Source organism: Lepidochelys olivacea (assembly GCF_965140295.1).
Source record: "Lepidochelys olivacea isolate rLepOli2 genome assembly, chromosome: 5".
In the NCBI taxonomy this organism is placed as follows: Eukaryota; Metazoa; Chordata; order Testudines; family Cheloniidae; genus Lepidochelys; species Lepidochelys olivacea.
The window spans coordinates 42925406-42943708 of record NC_140415.1 but is presented as its reverse complement, the minus strand read 5'-3'; the positions used below and the strand labels follow the sequence as shown (position 1 = coordinate 42943708).

Sequence of the window (18303 nt, the reverse complement as noted above, 5' to 3'; positions counted from 1 at the left end):
GGGGGGTGGGGGAGTGTGGATATGAAAGCTGAAGTTAGATAAATTCAGACTGGAAATAAGGCATAAATTTTTAATGGTGAAAGTAATTTACCAAGATTCTCCATCCGACAATTTTTAAAACAAACAGTGGATGTTTTCCTAAAAGATATGCTCTAGGAATTATTTTGGGAAGTTCTATGGCCTGTGTTATACAAGAAGTCAGGCTAGATGATCACAGTAGTCTCTTCTGGCCTTACAATGTATGAATCTATTAATTATATTTGTCATAGTTCTGAGGGTTGAAACTGCTTAAGATGTCCCACCTGAAAATTGTGGCTCTGACATGGTTGCCAGTGAGGCTTTAAGAGTTAAAGAAGAAGAAGTTTCAAAGTTTTTTCTAAGGGTTTCTTCTATCACCTAGTCTGTTGAAGAGAAGTTAGGAAGAAATTCCCCTTAGCAGGAGTTACCACAATCTTTGCCAGGGATGTCAATACTGCATCAACTTTAAGGAAGATGAAGAAGTTGAAGAATTGAAGAACTTTTTGACTGAGCCTCCTCCTTTGTCAGGAGTTTCCCAAACGACTTCTTAAAAGGAAGAAAGAAGGTGAATTCTGATTTAATTTTATGTATCTGCTTTAGCCTGCACATGCATATTTACTCTATGGGATACTGCCTTCTTCCCTATTGTCACAAACAGCTAAGAGAAAGAGAGACTCCAGCTTCTCTAGTTCAGAGTTATTGCAATCCAAAACCAATTCTTCAGGAGAAGAGCTAGAATTCAAGGAAGGAGATTAGGATCTGGAAAGCATTGCTCACCCAAACAGTGAGATTTTTGGCTTTTACGGTTTACTTTTGTCTTTTGTGGGGGTATAGTCACACTCATAAGGAAGATATTCTTGTATTACCTTAGAGGACCTAGCTTGCTGTCAGAGGGGTCTTCAGCTCAGCAGGCTAGCCATCATCTGAAATGTAGGTGGAGAGAAAGAACAAGGACACGTCCCTAAGAGCCCAGATCTTTCTCTTGGGGAAAAACAATATTCAATTTTTTGCCAAGTGACTCATTTACCTACTTAAGAGATTAGGATGGGACCAGATGCCCTTCAGAGGTGGACTGGAGCAAGGGATCAGGTAGCTTTTCAGATTTACCCCAAAGCGTCTTGATTGGTATGAATTGTCTGGTTTGGTGAGACTCAAGAGCTAAAGAGGACTGAACAGATTTTGCAGTGGTGTCTTCAGAGGAATCTCGGTTGCTGCAGGGGAATGCAGAGGTTCCTAAAAGCCATCCAAAACACTGAGCCGTAGCAAAGCAACAATGGGTTGGGACCAAGTCTGGTAGAGCTTCTCCTCTGTATTTTCTGGGAGACTCCTCACATAGGGACCTCTTAGCCTGTAACTTGCTCTCTCATGATAATGCAGGAGGAAACAAACAGAGCGAAGGAAGGTAGTGGATGGTTCTGTTTGGGAAGTAAAGCCTCTGAAGCCATTTGGTCCCCTAATGCAGATGATGGAATGAGGTTATAAGATTCTTCTCACTGTTACCAATGCTTAAAACCAGGGAGTTCAGTGGGTAAGGGAGGAGTGCTGACAGCCAGTCTGCTGTGTGAGAGCAAGCCTTTGGGTCTTCTGGATGGGTATGAACTGTCTCCAGTACAGGCATTAAAAAAGAAGAGTCACAGTCTTGGACTGAAGGAGATGGTAGGACCCGTAAACAGTCTATTAGCACAAGAAGTCCTGGTATGCGGAATATACATACACAAAAAATTGTCCATGGATGATGTTAAAAGAAAAATTATATATATTTACTCTCAGAGGCCGAGTACTGGCACCCACAGGGGACAGACAGTGCCTCCTGGGGAGCAGACTCCTAGATCCCAGCTCACATGAGAGGTAGAGAGAGGGGTTCAGACCACCCAGATCCTGGTACATATACAGAAGGGGAAAATGTGAGGTTAACAGTCACCTATATCCATTTTTCCCAGCTCTTCTGCCACTCCCCCCCATGTGTACCTCCCCAGAGCCCCCATCACTCTCACAGCCCGTATTACCCATCCCCATTTATCCACCTCTTCTTTCACTTCCAAACCTTCATCTTACCCTTATTCCCCCAATTCCTCTACTCCCTTGCCAGCAAGTATTCACATATTTATTTTTTAAACGAAAATACTTTGATTATATTCCTCAAAAACAAAATCTAAAAAAGCCTTACTCAGAGATTTCTGCAATATGCCACCCAATCTTTTCCACATTGCTGCACAAGATGTGACTTGAACCAATGGTATGTCTACACTATAAACACTACAATGGCAGAGCTGCAACTATGCTGCTGTAGTAGACATTTGCTACAGCAATGGAAGTGGGTTGTTTTTTTTGTTGCTGTAGTACATACACACTCTTGAGAGGTGGTAGCGAGGTTGACTAGCTGCATCTATAGTGGGGGTTAGGTCGACCTAACTGCATCTCACAGGGCGTGAAATTTTTCACAGCCCTGAGAGATAAAGCTAGGTTGACCTAAGTTTTAGGTGTACACCAGGCCTGATGTTGGCAGAATGAGTCATTTTCAAAGGACTACTGCTTATACTGCTGGTGTGAAACTTTAAAGACTAACAATTCTGTTTATTTCTCTGTCCACACATGCTCAATATAATCCATTAGGTGTATGAACAGGTTTGGGAGCTTTTGCATGACTAACAGGAGAAGCAACATTTCTTTCAAATGATGTTTTAATTTGATTTCCCCCTAAGGGCTAGTGGGTGTCATGCACTCTGTTGGAGTAATCCACAAGCACTTGAGACCTGTATGCAATAATCTAAGCCCTGGTTTGATTTGTACCTGTGAGCAAAAACAGACTGCCAAAATCTGTCCACTTTAAGAAAAGCCTCCTCTGATCCCCGAGGCTGTATCTCAGGAAGCTGTTGATCAAATGGCCCCAACATTGGGTCATTAGTCATACCCCATGTTGCACACCAAATTACAAGGCAATCCAACTAACCTGTAGATTTCAGAGCACTCAGAACAGAAAGCTGGTTTTAAGCTTAACTATAGCAAAGCTGTGACACTGCTACAATGACCAGATGCCAGCTGGACAGTGCCAGATATTCCAACCAAGCCCTTGTCCTCTTTAGACAGGGAAGTTGGGAGTAGGCTGGTCCACAGCCACTTATGCTGGGTTCTGTGACACCAATTCTCCTACAATCAGGGCATCCTTCTTCTACCATCATAGCACTGCAAAGGGGCTATTGTTGGAAAGAAACTGAAACTATTATATAATGATCATTTCCTGAAAGAATGGAAAAAATTAAAGACTTCTGTCAAGCAGTAAGGAGTTCTCCCCTACAAACTTTTCATTGTGCTTCCTGGTGGAAAATGGGTTAAAACTTAATTCTTTCCATTCACTTCATAGCAATATTATGGGATAATAGTTATAGACCCATTTCTCTCTCTCTCTCTTTTTTTTTTAAAACCCAAGTCCATATTTTTCTGTAAGCTAAAAACAATCAAAAGATAATCAAAATTAGTATCACACAAGAATAGCATTGTAACTTTGAGAGATTTAAATATGTATATGTAACACTTACTTTAATTTAAAGATTGGACTAAAGATATGATGGATTGTACTGTGCAAAGACCATAAGAGTGGCCATACTGGGTCAGACCAAAGGTCCATCTAGGCCAGTATCCTGTCTTCTGACAGTGGCCAATGCCAAGTGCTCCAGAAGGAAGGATCAGAACAGGTAACCATCCAGTGATCCATCCCATCACCCATTCCCAGCTTCTGGCAAACAGAGGCTAGGGACACCATCCCTTCCCATCCTGGCTAATAGCGATTGATGGAGCTATCCTCCATGAACTTATCTAGTTCTTTTTTGAACCGTGTTATAGTCTTGCCCTTCACAACGTCCTCTGGCAAAGAGATACACAGGTTGACTGAGCGTTGTGTGAAAAAAATGCTTCCTTTTGTTTGTTTTAAACCTGCTGCCTATTGATTTCATTTGGTGACCCCTAGTTCTTATGTTATGAGAAGGAGTGAATAACACTTCCTTATTTACTTTTTCCACACCAGTCATGATTTTATAGACCTCAATCATATCCCCCCTTAGTCCTCTCTTTTCCAAACTGAAACATCCCAGTCTTATTAATCTCTCCTCAGATGGAAGCTGTTCCAGCTCCTTAATCATTTTTTGTTGCCCTTCTCTGAACCTTTTCCAGTTGTCATATATATTTTTTGAGATGGGGCGACCACATCTGGATGCAGCATTCAAGATGTGGGTGTACCATCGATTTATACAGATGCAATATGATATTTTCTGTCTTACTATCTATCCCTTTCTTAATAGTTCCCAATATTCTGTTAGCTTTTTTGACTGCCACTGCACTTTGAGTGGATATTTTCAGAGAACTATCCACAATGACTCCAAGATCTCTTTTTTGAGTGGTGACAGCTAATTTAGACCCCATCATTTTATGTGTGTAGTTGGGATTATGTTTTCTAGTGTGCATTACTTTGCATTTATCAACACTGAATTTCATCTGCCATTTTGTTGCCCAGTCACCCAGTTTTGAGAGATCCTTTTGTAGCTCTTGGCAGTCTGCCTGGGACTTAACTATCTTGAGTAGTTTTGTATCATCTACAAATTTTGTCACTTACTCTTTACCCCTTTTTCCAGATCATTCATGAATATGTTGAATAGGACTGGTCCCAGCATAGACCACTGGAGGACACCACTATTTACCTCTCTCCATTCTGAAAACTGACCATTTATTCCTACCCTTTGTTTCCTATCTTTTAACCAGTTACTAATCCATGAGAGAACCTTCCCTCTTATCCCATGACAGCTTTCTTTGCTTAAGAGCCCTTGGTGAGGGACCTTGTCAAAGGCTTTCTGAAAACCTGTGTACACTAAATCCACTGGATCCCCCTTGTCCACATGCTTGTTGACCCCCTCAGAGAATTCTAATAGATTGGTGAGGCATGATTCTCTCTACAAAAACCATGTGTACTCTTTCCCTATAGATTATGTTCATCTATGTGTCTGAAAATTTTGTTCTTTACAACAGTTTGCCCGGTATTGAAGTCAGGCTTACCATAATTGCTGGGATCACCTCTGGAGCCCTTTTTTAAAATTGGTGTCACATTAGCTATCCTCCAGTCATTTGGTACAGAGGCCGATTTAAAATGATAGGTTACAGACTATAGCAGTAGTTCTACAATTTCACATATGAGTTCCTTCAGAACTCTTGGTGAATACCATCTGGTCCTGGTGACTTATTACTGTTTAATTTATCATTTTGTTCCAAAACCTCCTCTAGTGACACCTTAATCTGGGACAGTTCCTCAGATCTGTCACTTGAAAAGAATGGCTCAGGTTTGGGAATCTCTCTCACATGCTCAGTCGTGAAAACCAATGCGAAGAATTCATTTAGTTTATCCGCAATGGCCTTACTGTCCTGGAGTGCTCCTTTATTATCTCCAGTGTCCAGTAGCCCCACTGGTTGTTTAACAGGCTTCCTGCTTCTGATGTACTTAATTTTTTTGCTGTTACTTTTTGAGTCTTTGGCTAGCTGTTCTTCAAATTCTTTTTTGGCCTTCCTATTATATTTTTACACTTCATTTGCCAGAGTTCATGTGCCTTTCTATTTTCCTCACTAGGATTTAACTTCCACTTTTTAAAGGATACCCTTTTGCCTCTCACTGCTTCTTTTACTTTGTTGTTTAGCCACAGTGGCACATTTTTTGTTCTCTTACTATGTTTTTTAATTTGAGGTTGTCATAAATATAAAGGGAAGGGTAAACACCTTTAAAATCCCACCTGGCCAGAGGAAAAACCCTTTCACCTGTAAAGGGTTAAGAAGCTAGGATAATCTTGCTGGCACCTGAACAAAATGACCAATGAGGAGATACTTTCAAAAGCTGGGGGGAGGGAGAAACAAAGCCTCTCTGTCTGTCTGTGTGATGCTTTTGCCGGGGACAGAACAGGAATGGAGTCTTAGAACTTAGTAAGTAATCTAGCTAGATGTGTTAGATTCTGTTTGTTTAAATGGCTGAGAAAATAAGCTGTGCTGAATGGAATGTATATTCCTGTTTTTGTGTCTTTTTGTAACTTAAGGTTTTGCTAGAGGAATTCTCTATGTTTTGAATCGGATTACCCTGTAAGGTATTTACCATCCTGATTTTACAGAGGTGATTCTTTTTACTTTTTCTTCAATTAAAATTCTTCTTTTAAGAAACTGAATGCTTTTTTCATTGTTCTTAAGATCCAAGGGTTTGGGTCTGTGGTCACATATGCAAATTGGTGAGGATTTTTATCAAACCTTCCCCAGAAAAAAGGGGGTAAGATTTGGGAGGATTTTGGCGGGGAAAAACGTTTCCAAACAAACACTTTCCTAATAATAATATTACCAGTGTTAGATGTTTGGTGGTGGCAGCGAAAGTCCAAGGGCAAAGGGTAAAATAGTTTGTACCTTGGGGGAGTTTTAACCTAAGCTGGTAAAAGTAAGCTTAGGAGGTTTTCATGCAGGTACCCACATCCGTACCCTAGAGTTCAGAGTGGGGAAGGAACCTTGAGAGAGGTATACATTTAAGTTGAGCCTCTATGACCAAAAATGATGGGAGGGGTGGGGGTGGAGTGGAGATTTACTTTATAATTTATGTAATAAACATTTAATCATCTGGAAGAGGCCATAATATTTTGATTCCTGATTAGAAAATTGGGGTTTTGCTGTACTTAATGTTATTTAGGTACTTTTATATGGTATCCATTGCTGAGACATCTGGGTGCCTGACAACCATTAAAACAGAATTATACTCTATACTTTCTTATTCAACTGATCTGCTCCTGATTCATGTTAGGAATCATATTTACTTTGAGCTCCAATCATGTAACTTCTTGTATGCAGCTAGACCCTTGCATGCTCTGTCCATATATGAAGGCTGCTGCACCTTCCACGCACACACACACACAAAACACCCAACAACAATCTTGCAGAATTGAGGGTCTAGAGATCACAACATCGATCCTGTAATAAGATCTTCACAGGTGGACCCTTGTGTCTGCACGGATCCAACTGCAAGACTTCGATTTAAAATTAACTTGTATTGAATTTTATTACTATTAGCACTGTATAGCTTCCATAGCTGAGAGTGAGAGAGATGGATTATAGCAATTCTTGTGCATCACCAGTAGAACTGGAACAGAAATTAAAATCAATTTCATATGTGCAAACCCGTTAAAGGCAATGGGATTACAGAAGCACCTCTTTAGCCCTAATTTATCCTGCAGAAACTATTACTGGAGAGGATGCATACATGGGAAAAAACCCAGGTTGACTCTCGGAGTTGAGATTTAATTTGTTAAATCTGGACATTAAAATATTTTTTATTTGCAAACTAAACATTCAGTATGGTTTCAATGACAGAAAATGAGTATTACTGAGATATCTTGAGCACATTACTTAATCTGTCTCTCTGCCTCATTTCTTCATCCAGAAAATGGGGATAATAATTCTCCCTTACTCGTACCCCTTTTCTGTGTTGTCCAGTTAGGTCATGAGCTCTTTGGAATAGGGACTGTCATTTACTATGTGTTTCTACAGTGCCTAGTACAACAGGGTCCTGATCTCAAGTAGGGCCTCTACGCACTACCATAATAAAACTAATAATAGAAACCCCCAGAGCCATTTTTAAACTGTCACTTTTCAGTGTGAAACAGCACTTCAAAAAATTTATCTAAATATTTGTCACTTAAGAGTTCCTATTCATGGCAGAACCTAGGGTTCACTTATTTTATGCACTGAATTACGCCATTCACTTGGCGGTCTAACTGAAAAGAGCATTGTTTCCTAAAAGTCATCAAATCTGGGCTCTGGCATGTCAGAGACTGTTTATTCCAAAAGTAAGCCCCTTAACTGAGAATGCCCTATCACTGTTGTTGGACATAACACAATTCCACGAACTACAAACAAGAGTGATCCTGAAGATCTTAATTGCCACATAGTGGACAGGTGATTTCTAAGATAACTGATATTGTGAATTCCATCTGAAAGTATGGGAGTTCAAAAGGGCACTGTCAAGTTAAAACAATGAAACTTTTTTTTTAAAAAAAAGAGTTATTTTTTCATCTATGCACCAATACCTCAGACAACTGAAACCAGGTATTTTAAAATCTAATTTTTTTTAATCATCATTTCTGTTAGATTTATTTATTTATTTTACTTGGAAACTGAAGACAAAATAATCAGCTTCACTTTTTTGAGTAAATTTCACTTTCTTCTTCTCGGGGGCAGTACCATGCTGCCACACTGCCACTGAAATTGCTACAGCAAAATTTTTCAATTCAAATAAAAATTATCACTTGAATTTTTAAAAAATATCTATTAAAATATTATTCTATTTTGAACTCAAACTGCTTAACAGTGACCCTTTACTATTCATAGTGTGCACTTTTTTGTTCTTAAAGCTTTGAGGAAGATTCTTGGAAATGTACTTCCATTCTAAAATCTAAACCCAATAAATATGTAACAAAAAGAAAGCAGAAAAGTATTCTCAACATTCTGTACTGAATTCCTGTCTGACATTTGTTTCTGTCATTTTGTTAACAGAAAGGATTTTTTCCTAAATAGGTTTTTGCTACTAATGCATATATATTTTATTCCTTGTGCTTGTCTGAATGTTTAAAAAAGTGCTTTTCAAATTACTGCTGTGTGTAGAAAGCCTACTTTTAATTTATTTTAATTGTCAACAATAAGTATGTTTTTGTTGGTTCACAAGATAAATTAGTTAAAATCCTCAGTTTTATCTAAAATATTAATTGCAAACCATGTCAAGTTTTGGAACTCCAGTACCATTTGGCACTAGATTATGTAATTTTTTTTTATTTTAAAAGTGGTTCAAATAAAATAAAATCTAAAACAAAATTAAAGAAAAATGGGAATATATCCTCTATCCTATAACATTTCTGAACATAGAATAGATCCACCATAGCTGAGCTTTAAATCCTTTTAATATGTACATGTAAATTAAATTAAACTGAAATCCAATACCACAGCAAATCTTAAGTTTTAAATATATACTACATATTGCATAAACGGATTTCTCTGTGGTGTGAAAGGAGCATCTACTTTGTTAAAATCTTACAATAATAATAAATGAGATCAACCGGTATCTCCAACCATACATTTGGAAGAATTAATTATTAATTAGCATATTAATTAGCAAATATCTGTAGAGCACTTTCAAAATAAAATATAGCATATAAGTGCTATGTTAAGGCTATTTTAAGTCTCTCCTTGTGGGTATAGAAGATTGTACTGTACGTATATCAATAAGATCTTAAATCTCATTTTGGATTTTTTTTTAAACATTCCTCATTCAAACTGTCACCACCTAATATAGCTTGGTAACAGATAAAAATAATTTCACGAACCTACAGATACTTATTAAAGAAGCACATATTTTTGTTTTAAAAACAGACTACCTCCTGCATTTTGTCCTTTCAGCAATTTTCTAGTCCAAATTATTTCGTTGGAAGAATCCTTATTTCCCCTCTTCCTCCCCCCCTCATCCCTATTTATAGCTTTCAAACGTTCAGTGATACACACACTTTCAGTTTCAAAGAACAGATATGTCATCTGGAAAAAGTGCCTTCTTTTCCTGTTTGCTCTGTGAAGTCCTACTCACGAGCCCAGCAAATATTTAAAAGGGACACATTCAACTTAAACCATCAAAAATAAAATCATGCTAATCTCTGAAAATGTTTTACTTACTGCGGTTACACATTCACATAGAACTCAACACTATTACAGTTAGAAGAGATGGTTATTTTTCTCTTTTTTCAATCTTGTTTACTGTAATCATTTCAGAACACTTAGTGCAAGGCCAGTTTCACTGTTTAAAGTTTCAGAGTAACAGCCGTGTTAGTCTGTATTCGCAAAAAGAAAAGGAGTACTTGTGGCACCTTAGAGACTAACCAATTTATTTGAGCATGAGCTTTCGTGAGCTACAGCTCACTTCATCGGATGCATACTGTGGAAAGTGTAGAAGATCTTTTTATATACACACAAAGCATGAAAAAATACCTCCTCCGACCCCATTCTCCTGCTGCTAATAGCTTAGCTAAAGTGATCACTCTCCTTACAATGTGTATGATAATCAAGTTGGGCCATTTCCAGCACAAATCCAGGTTTTCTTCCCCCCACCCCACCCCACCCCACCCACACAAACCCACTCTTGTTAAACCCTGGATTTGTGCTGGAAATGGCCCACCTTGATTATCATACACATTGTAAGGAGAGTGATCACTTTAGGTAAACTATTACCAGCAGGAGAGTGGGGTGGGGGAAGGTATTTTTTCATGCTTTGTGTGTATAAAAAGATCTTCTACACTTTCCACAGTATGCATCTGATGAAGTGAGCTGTAGCTCACGAAAGCTTATGCTCAAATAAATTGGTTAGTCTCTAAGGTGCCACAAGTCCTCCTTTACTGTTTAAAGTGATAATCACTTTCCCCTTTGTGTGGGCCTTTTACAGAGCAACACTTTAAAAACAAAAACAAACCAAGACTGTAAAACAACAAAAACTGCTAGGTGGGCTTAGGGACAGATGTAATACCAGGAACTACTTCTGAACTTATATTCTTTATAAACAAGAGATGAGACTCCACCACCGGTGTGAGATTTAGCACCAGGTGGTAGAGAGAAGACTCCCCCATTTGAGTGGGCTTTAGTTTAGTCCCAGAGAGGGAGTAAGAAACGAGCTCCCTCCCCCCCACCCCCATCGAGAAGGGGGGGGGGGAAGAACAGCTCCACTCACTGGGGAAGGGGTTAGGGCCAGGGTTAGAGTGGGGAGGAGGCTCCCCTCATTGGGGATAGTAGGTACAGTGAAGAGTCCCCTTACGGGAGGTGGGAGTGGGAGAGGAGGATTCATGACAGAGACCAGAGCGGAGGAAGTTTTCAGGGCAAGGGCCAGAGTGCCGGTGTAGGGAGGAGGGGGCTCCCCACACTAGGGGGCTCAGGGAAGTCTCAGGCCAGGCACCCTCCGGAACAGCAGGCGGGGGACGACTGTGTTTCACTTTTCTACAGTCGCTGAGCCCAAGGCACTTGATGCGTGGGGAGCCTACAGCCCCAACTCCAGTTACTAGGCTACAGAGGCCGCTCTGGGTTGGATCGGAGACAACAGAGACCCCGCGGCTCCCTCCCCGTGGCTGGGGGAGGGGCAGGTTCCAGGCCACGGACGGCGGCCGCCATCTTAGCTTCGGGCAACATTCCTTCCCGCAGAGTGGCAGTAGCACAAATAAATGGGGTCACGTGACTCCATCTTCATGGAGCTGGGCTGGCCGCCCATCACCAAGATGGCCTCTGCGGCATCCCACAAGCCTCTCTGGGCCTCTCTCTTCCTCCCCCTCTCTATGGCCCGGGCAAGGCCTCACTTACTCCGGGGGATAAAGGCGCAGCTCCTCGATTTCTCCCAGGAAGCCGAAGAGCGTCCGCATCTGCTCGCTGGTTACCGCCGAGGAGAGGTTGGTGACTTGGATGACGGAAGTAGGGCCCAAGGGGAAGCCGAGCGGCACCCCGATTCCACCGCTGTTCATCATGGCGGCACCTACACAACCGCTCCGTCCTGTGCACTCGCAGCCAAAGACTCAGGAGGCGGGCCCAACCATAGAGAAGAGCGTGCGGTGCCTGTTAGAGAGTCCCGGCGTGGGGACGCTCTAGCCTCGACATCGGGTGCTCAGTGGCCGTGGCGGTTTTTCTCTCTCCAGCCTCCCCTAGCCCCGTGGGGGAGGTGTCGAGACGAGCGGCGAGGAAGGGCTGGGTCCGGGGGGAGTTGCTTCGTGCTGACCCCTCCCTCTGCAGATGGGGCCGGTCGATCCGCGTGGGGGGGCCCGCTGCGCCGCCCCGGCCGGGCGTGCCTCCGGGGTCCGGCCTGTTCCGCGGGTCACCCACCGGGCACGTGCTGCGCGCCGCCCACGGGGGCCACCACCCCACGCGGGCTCGGCCTAGCGGGCCGCACCGGGGCGGCCGCTGCCGAGAAAAGCGGCTTGGGCGGCGTCACGGGAGCGGCAGCCAGCCCCGTTCCTCGTGTGCCCTTGTCGCTCGGACAGCGGGTGGGGCTGAGGGCGTTACCAGGCGGGAGCCGCCGGCCCCGGGGCACGCGCCTGCCGAGGGTGAAGAACTTGGCCCGCTGGCTTTTTGAGTAACGGGGCCCTCCAGCTACCCGCGTTGGCAAGGGTCGCCTGTCCAAGGGGGAGCTGGGCCCCGTTGAGTTTTGGTTCCTTGCCCAGGCTGAGCTGTTCACAGGGTCTGTCAAGGCAAACCAACAATGCCTTTTTTTTTGGCAAAATGAAAGGTCGAAAATACTTGGTCACACTGAAACAAGGGTTTGTTGCACTCAGATCCCGTCTTTTTGGTTTGGCCATTTCGAGAAAAGCAGCAGCAGCCTCCCGCCAAGTGGTTAGGGAGCTCTCCCACACAGGTTCAAGGATCTGAATTTAGACCTCAGACAGTGCTAGGTAAGGAGATCTCCTGGTAGTGGGCTCTTTCCATTTCTCCTCAGAAGCGGTTCCACTTTCTCTAGTCATGGGAGCAGGGACTTTGAAGGTGGTTGGCCCACATCCTAGCTGAGGCCTGCTGTACACCTGAAAACTAGATTGATATAGCTCAGTGGTTCTCAACTTGTAGCCTCTGTGACATCCTGAGGGCCATACAGGTAGCACTAGATAAAGCCCACACTTCTAAATAGTAGGCCTGTCAAGCGATTAAAAAAATTGATTATGATTAACCCCACTGTTAATAATAGAATACCATTTATTTATAGATTTTCTACATTTTCAAATATATTAATTTCTGTTACAACACAGAATACAAAGTGTACAGTACTCACTGTTTATTACAAGTATTTGCAGTGTAAAAATACTATTTTGAATTCACTTCATACAAGTACTGTAGTGCAATCTCTTTGTCATGAAAGTGTAACTTACAAATGTAGATTTTTTTTTTTGGTTACATAACTGCACTCAAACAAAACTGTAAAACTTTAGTGCCTACAAGTCCACTCAGTCCTACTTCTTCAGCCAATTGCTAAGACAAGCAAGTTTGTTTACATTTATGGGAGATACTACTGACTGCTTCTTATTTACAATGTCACTTGAAAGCGAGAACAGGCATTTGCAATGCCAGCTACAAAAGTGCTGTGCGAGGTATTTAAGTGGCAGATATGCTAAACATTCATATGCCCCTTTCTGTTTCAGCTACCATTCCAGAGGACATGATTACATGCTGATTGCTAGTTTAAAAAAAAAAAATTCATTAATTAAATTTGTGACTGAACTCCTTGGGGGAGTGCTGTTCTGTTTTACTCCCATTCTACCATATATTTCATGTCATAGCAGTCTCAGATGATGACCCAGCACATGTTCATTTTAAGAACACTTTCACAGCAGATTTGACAAAAAATGCAAAGAAGGTGCCAATGTGAGATTTCTAAGAATAGATACAGCACTCAACCCAAGGTTTAAGAATCTGAAGTGCCTTCCAAAATCTGAGAGGAATGAGGTGTGGAGAATGCTTTCAGATGTTTTAACAGAGCAACACTCCGATGTGGAAACTACAGAACTCGAACCACGAAAAAAGAAAATCAACCTTCTGCTGGTGGCATCTGACGCAGATGATAAAGATGAACATACATCGGTCCACTCTGCTTTGGATCGTTATCGAGCAGAACCAGTCATCCACAGGGACACACGTCTTCTGGAATGGTGGCTGAAGCATTAAGGGACATATGAATCTTTAGCGCATCTGGCACATAAATACCTTGTGATGCTGGCTACAACAGTGCCATGCAAATGCCTGTTCTCACTTTCAGGTGACATTGTAAACAAGATGTGGGCAGCATTATCTCCTGTAAATTGTAACCAAACTTTTTTGTCTGAGAAATTGGCTGAAGTAGGACTGAGTGGACTTGTAGGTTCTAAAGTTTTACATTTTTACTTTTGAATGCAGTTATATTTTGTACATAATTCTACATTTTAGTTCAACTTTCATTATAAAGAGATTGCACTACAGTACTTGTATTAGGTTGTAATAAAAAATATAAAAGGAGCACTGTACATTTTGTATTGTGTTGTAATAGAAATTAATGTATTTGAAAATGTAGAAAATATCCATAAATATTTAATAAATTTCAATGGGTATTGTTTAACAGAGCTATTAAGATAAATTTTAATCACAGTAAATTTTTGAGTTAATCGCACGAGTTAACTGAGATTAATTGTCAGCCCTAGTAAATAGGTTGAGAACCACTGATCTAGCTACATCACTCATGGCTCATTCTCATGTGCTTTCCCTGGCACAGTGATGATTCACTCTCATTCATGAATAGTCACTAGACCAGGGAAAACACATGTGAGCCTGCTGGTTTGGGAAGTCAGTTAGAAAATGGGAAACTTGGCACTACTTGTGGAAAGTGTGTTTTTGCAATACATGTGAAACCTTTCTTGGGTAAGTTGTAAAGAAGTTGTGAGGATAGTATGGCAGTTAAGTTAGGCAACTGTTGTGGAATCTTATTAGAGAAAGACTAAGGCAAGTGTGGCAGTGTTTAGTTATTGATTCTGAGGATAATTAGATTGAGAGCAAGATAGAGAGTCAATGAGGATAGGGTACGGAGTTTTAATGAAACTATACCACCAGAAAATTGCCTGCAGTTATGTTTAGGGCAGCTCAGACCTGACACTCATCCGTGAATGCATGGGCATATGAATTTCTTCCCAGTTAGTCTAGGTTCCATAGAAACTAAGATTGAAGATTTAAATTTAATCCCGTGCACCTCCAAAGACCATAATAATCTTATTTAGCATGAGCACATTAAGAAACTCTTAGTTGGAGAAGTTTTTAAAATATTAGCCAAAATTCACACAGGCATAATTCCACTGACTACGGGTGAAGCCATCACCTTTGTGTTCTTCGCTCAAAGCAGCACTGGAAGGTTCATAATACTCTGTGATTGATGCGTTACACATACACATAGACAACCTGCTAGCCACAGTCGCAACTGTTAGTGGAAGTGGACCACCCTTCTCTTAATGTCCAGCCCCTCCTTGCATCTCTTCTCTGGCTGGGATATAGTATCAACAGCTAAGCTGCTACTGAAGCACTGAAATAGTAAACCTCATGGAAAAACTTATCTGAGGAGATGTCTGAGATGCCCTCCCTGCAGCCACTTTGACCATGAAGATAATATAATCATAGCTTGCAGCTACACTCGCCTCCCCCCAACAAAAAAAAATATACTATGTTTAACAGCCCCAACAACAGGGCACAAAATTGCCCATTTAAAAATAGTAAAAAGCAAATTTTATCCCAAAAGAGTAGTGAGAAACAATTAAATTGTTGGCACCATAGACATAGAGACCAGAGGAAACAAACATTGGGTCTTGGTCTGGCCAAACTCTTCAAAGTAATATGTAATATTTTAAAAATCAATAGAAGAAATTGTATTGTCAAAGTGAAGGTAATTAAGCTTGTATCTAATATGGGAGGAACTGAAAATAATCAACTTCCTGGGAAACAGAAACTGAAAAAAATTCAAAGATGAAAACAAAAGCTGTAAACATTAAGAAAAAATCAGATGACTTGGAAATCCATTCCAACAATATCTGATCAACAAGTCTTCTTAAAAATATACATCAGGAAGAATTCTCAGAAAATGTGCCGAAATCGTTATTACAGCCAAAAGACTAACATCTCTATAACAAATGTGAGTCCACAGAGGATCTGAGGCCAGGGAATGTTAGTGTGCACCAAGGCCTACATTTGGGAGACTTCTTGCTCTGTACCAGAGTAGTCTCATTCTTGCACAAACTATAAAAAATGGACATCACATCATAATTCTTCTCATAGTTTTTTTCTAAATTTTAGCACCAAAATACAAAACAACAGATAAACCTTTGAAGTGAAAAGAAAGTTGCATGTAAAAAAACTACTTAGGTTATGCTCTTCCCTGACAAACTAAAAACTGAATAAATTAATTAAAGTGCATTTTTAACACATCTTTTACAGGAGACCTGGAACTTCATAGATATTGCTGCAGCATGTTTCCCAGTAGGAGATGATTTAAACATTCAGTGAGTCTTCTTCAAACTGGTTGCAACCTCACTGGCATTGGCAAACATATCAAGTTTTATGCCCTTATAATGTGGGTGGGCAAACCTTTTTGGCCTGAGGGCCACATCTGAGTATTGAAATTGTATGGCGGGCCATGAATGCTCACAAAATTGGGGTTGGGGTGTGGGAGAAGGTAACTGGCTCTGGGCTGGGCGTGCAGGTTCTGGGGTGGGGCCAGAAATGAGGAGTTGAGGGGCATGGAGATGGGGTCTAGAGTGGGGGGCCTGAGGGCTCTGGCTGGGGGTGTGGGTGGGGATGAGGGATTTGGGGTGTAGGAGGGTGCTCTGGGTTAGGACCGAAGGGCAGGAGGGGGATCAGGGCTGGGGCAGGGGATTGGGTCGGGGGGGGGGCTGGCTCCGGGAAGGGGCTGAGGATGAGAGGTTTGGGGTGCAGGAGGGTGCTCCAGGCTGGGACTGAGGGGTTCGGAGGGCAGATCAGGGCTGGGGCAGGGGGTTGGGGTGCAGAAGAATGGCTCGGGTGCAGGCTTCAGGCAGCACTTACCTCAAGTGGCTCCCAGAAGCAGTGGCATGTCCCCTCTCCCGCTTCTACTTGGAGGCACAGCTAGGCAGCTTTGCTGCACGCAGCCCTGTCTGCAGGCGCCGCCCTTGCAGCTCCTACTGGCCGGCGGCTGGGGCGGGCGGCAGAGTACGGAACGGAGCCTCCTGCCTGCCCCTATGCATAGGAGCCAGAAGGGGGACATGCTGCTGATTGTGGGCGCTGCACGGAGCGACCCCCGACCCTGCTCCCCAGCTGGAGCATCAGAGTGGGGCAAGCCCCAGACCCCACTCCCCAGCAGGAGCTGGAGGGCCGCATTAAAATGGCTGGCAGGCCATCATTTGCCCACCCCTGCCTTATAAGTTCTTATTATATACCCAGGTGTGTAGTGGCTGATAGTACAAAAGTTAAAAAACTACCAGACATTTTTAGGTGCCATATAAAGGCAGATGCTTTCTGCCACCTGAAAAGGGAATACATGTACATTCAAAAGTACATGTACTTACAGAGGGAAAAGGAAAGTAAATACAGATAAAAGTGGGATAGGAACACTAAAAATGGTAGTTAACCTGTTTTAAACACGAAAGTTTATTTGCACCCAGGAATATCCTCTGCAGAGAATTTATGGAGTTGATATGTAAAGTCAAAGTTCTTAATCTCAAGCCATTTGCATTGGGCACACTCAACTTCAGATTTAACTATTGATGGACCACTCAGTCTTCACAGTACAACCACCACCATGTTTTGTGACCAGTATAAAGTTCACCATCTCCCACAATACAACTATTTTTTGTGCATTCTAGGAAAATCTGGGCAGCTTTCCCAGAGTACTTCAGCAGGGAGAGATACAGAGATGATACTTAGAGAGAAGTGCCACCCGCATGTGGAATAATGTATTCTGAGATAGTCCACTGTAAAGAAAGCTATGAGGAAAAGCTGACCAGACAGATCAGTTATACAGACACAGAGGGTCCCGTCTATACTGCAAAATATACTGTGCTGAATGAGTTATATGAGGACAACTCTGTGGCTGCCTAAGCCTCTGGGCCATGATAGAACATATATTTAGTTGCCATGGTTACTAAACAAGTAAATGTGTACATATGGACACAGCTATGTTTTGAGTCAACCTGGTCACTAATTGGATACAAATCATTAAAAACTAGTGTAGACAGGGACTTTGGGTCAACAGAAGGCATCAGCATAGCGCTGACTCCTGATGCCTGTGCAAATGAGTGAAGTGACCATCATTCTGAGGTTCACAATATGGCGGTAGTGCTATGATTGTTGACATTTAGTGCTGGACTACTGCTCACTGCTAGCCTGATGTGAGAGAGGGAAAGAGAACATTAGGGAGAGAAAGATGAAGAGATACACAGAAGTGAAGAGGGAAGGGAGATAGACTATATAGGACAAAACAGTGATCAAATGGTTTGTATCCTGTTATGTCTCCACTTTGAGGTATATGTAGCTGGTCAGAGAGATTATCTGTTTTAGAGTTTATGAAGTCCTGGAAGGGCGGGGATAAAAAAAAATTGAGAATTAGGCACTGGGAGAGTCAAGAGACTTCAAAGTAAGCAATAAGACATACTGTATACAACAAGAGCTGTTACCAGCCAGCAAAAGTCTATGAGTTTCAGAAGGGGCGTGGATGCACAGACCAGATATTCACTCTAC

At 42.0% G+C, this 18303-nt stretch overlaps 1 protein-coding gene across 1 annotated transcript in view; it reads right to left on the bottom strand.

Annotated features, from left to right (window-relative positions):
• Positions 1–11806, bottom strand: part of SREK1 (splicing regulatory glutamic acid and lysine rich protein 1) — a 55935-nt gene extending 44129 nt beyond the window's left edge. Inside the window, exon 1 of the mRNA XM_084629041.1 lies at positions 11404–11806. Coding sequence (XP_084485167.1) covers positions 11404–11564 — 161 coding nt within the window. The 5' untranslated portion in view covers positions 11565–11806. The remainder of the gene's footprint in view (positions 1–11403) is intronic.
• Between the last annotated feature and the right edge of the window lie 6497 nt (positions 11807–18303).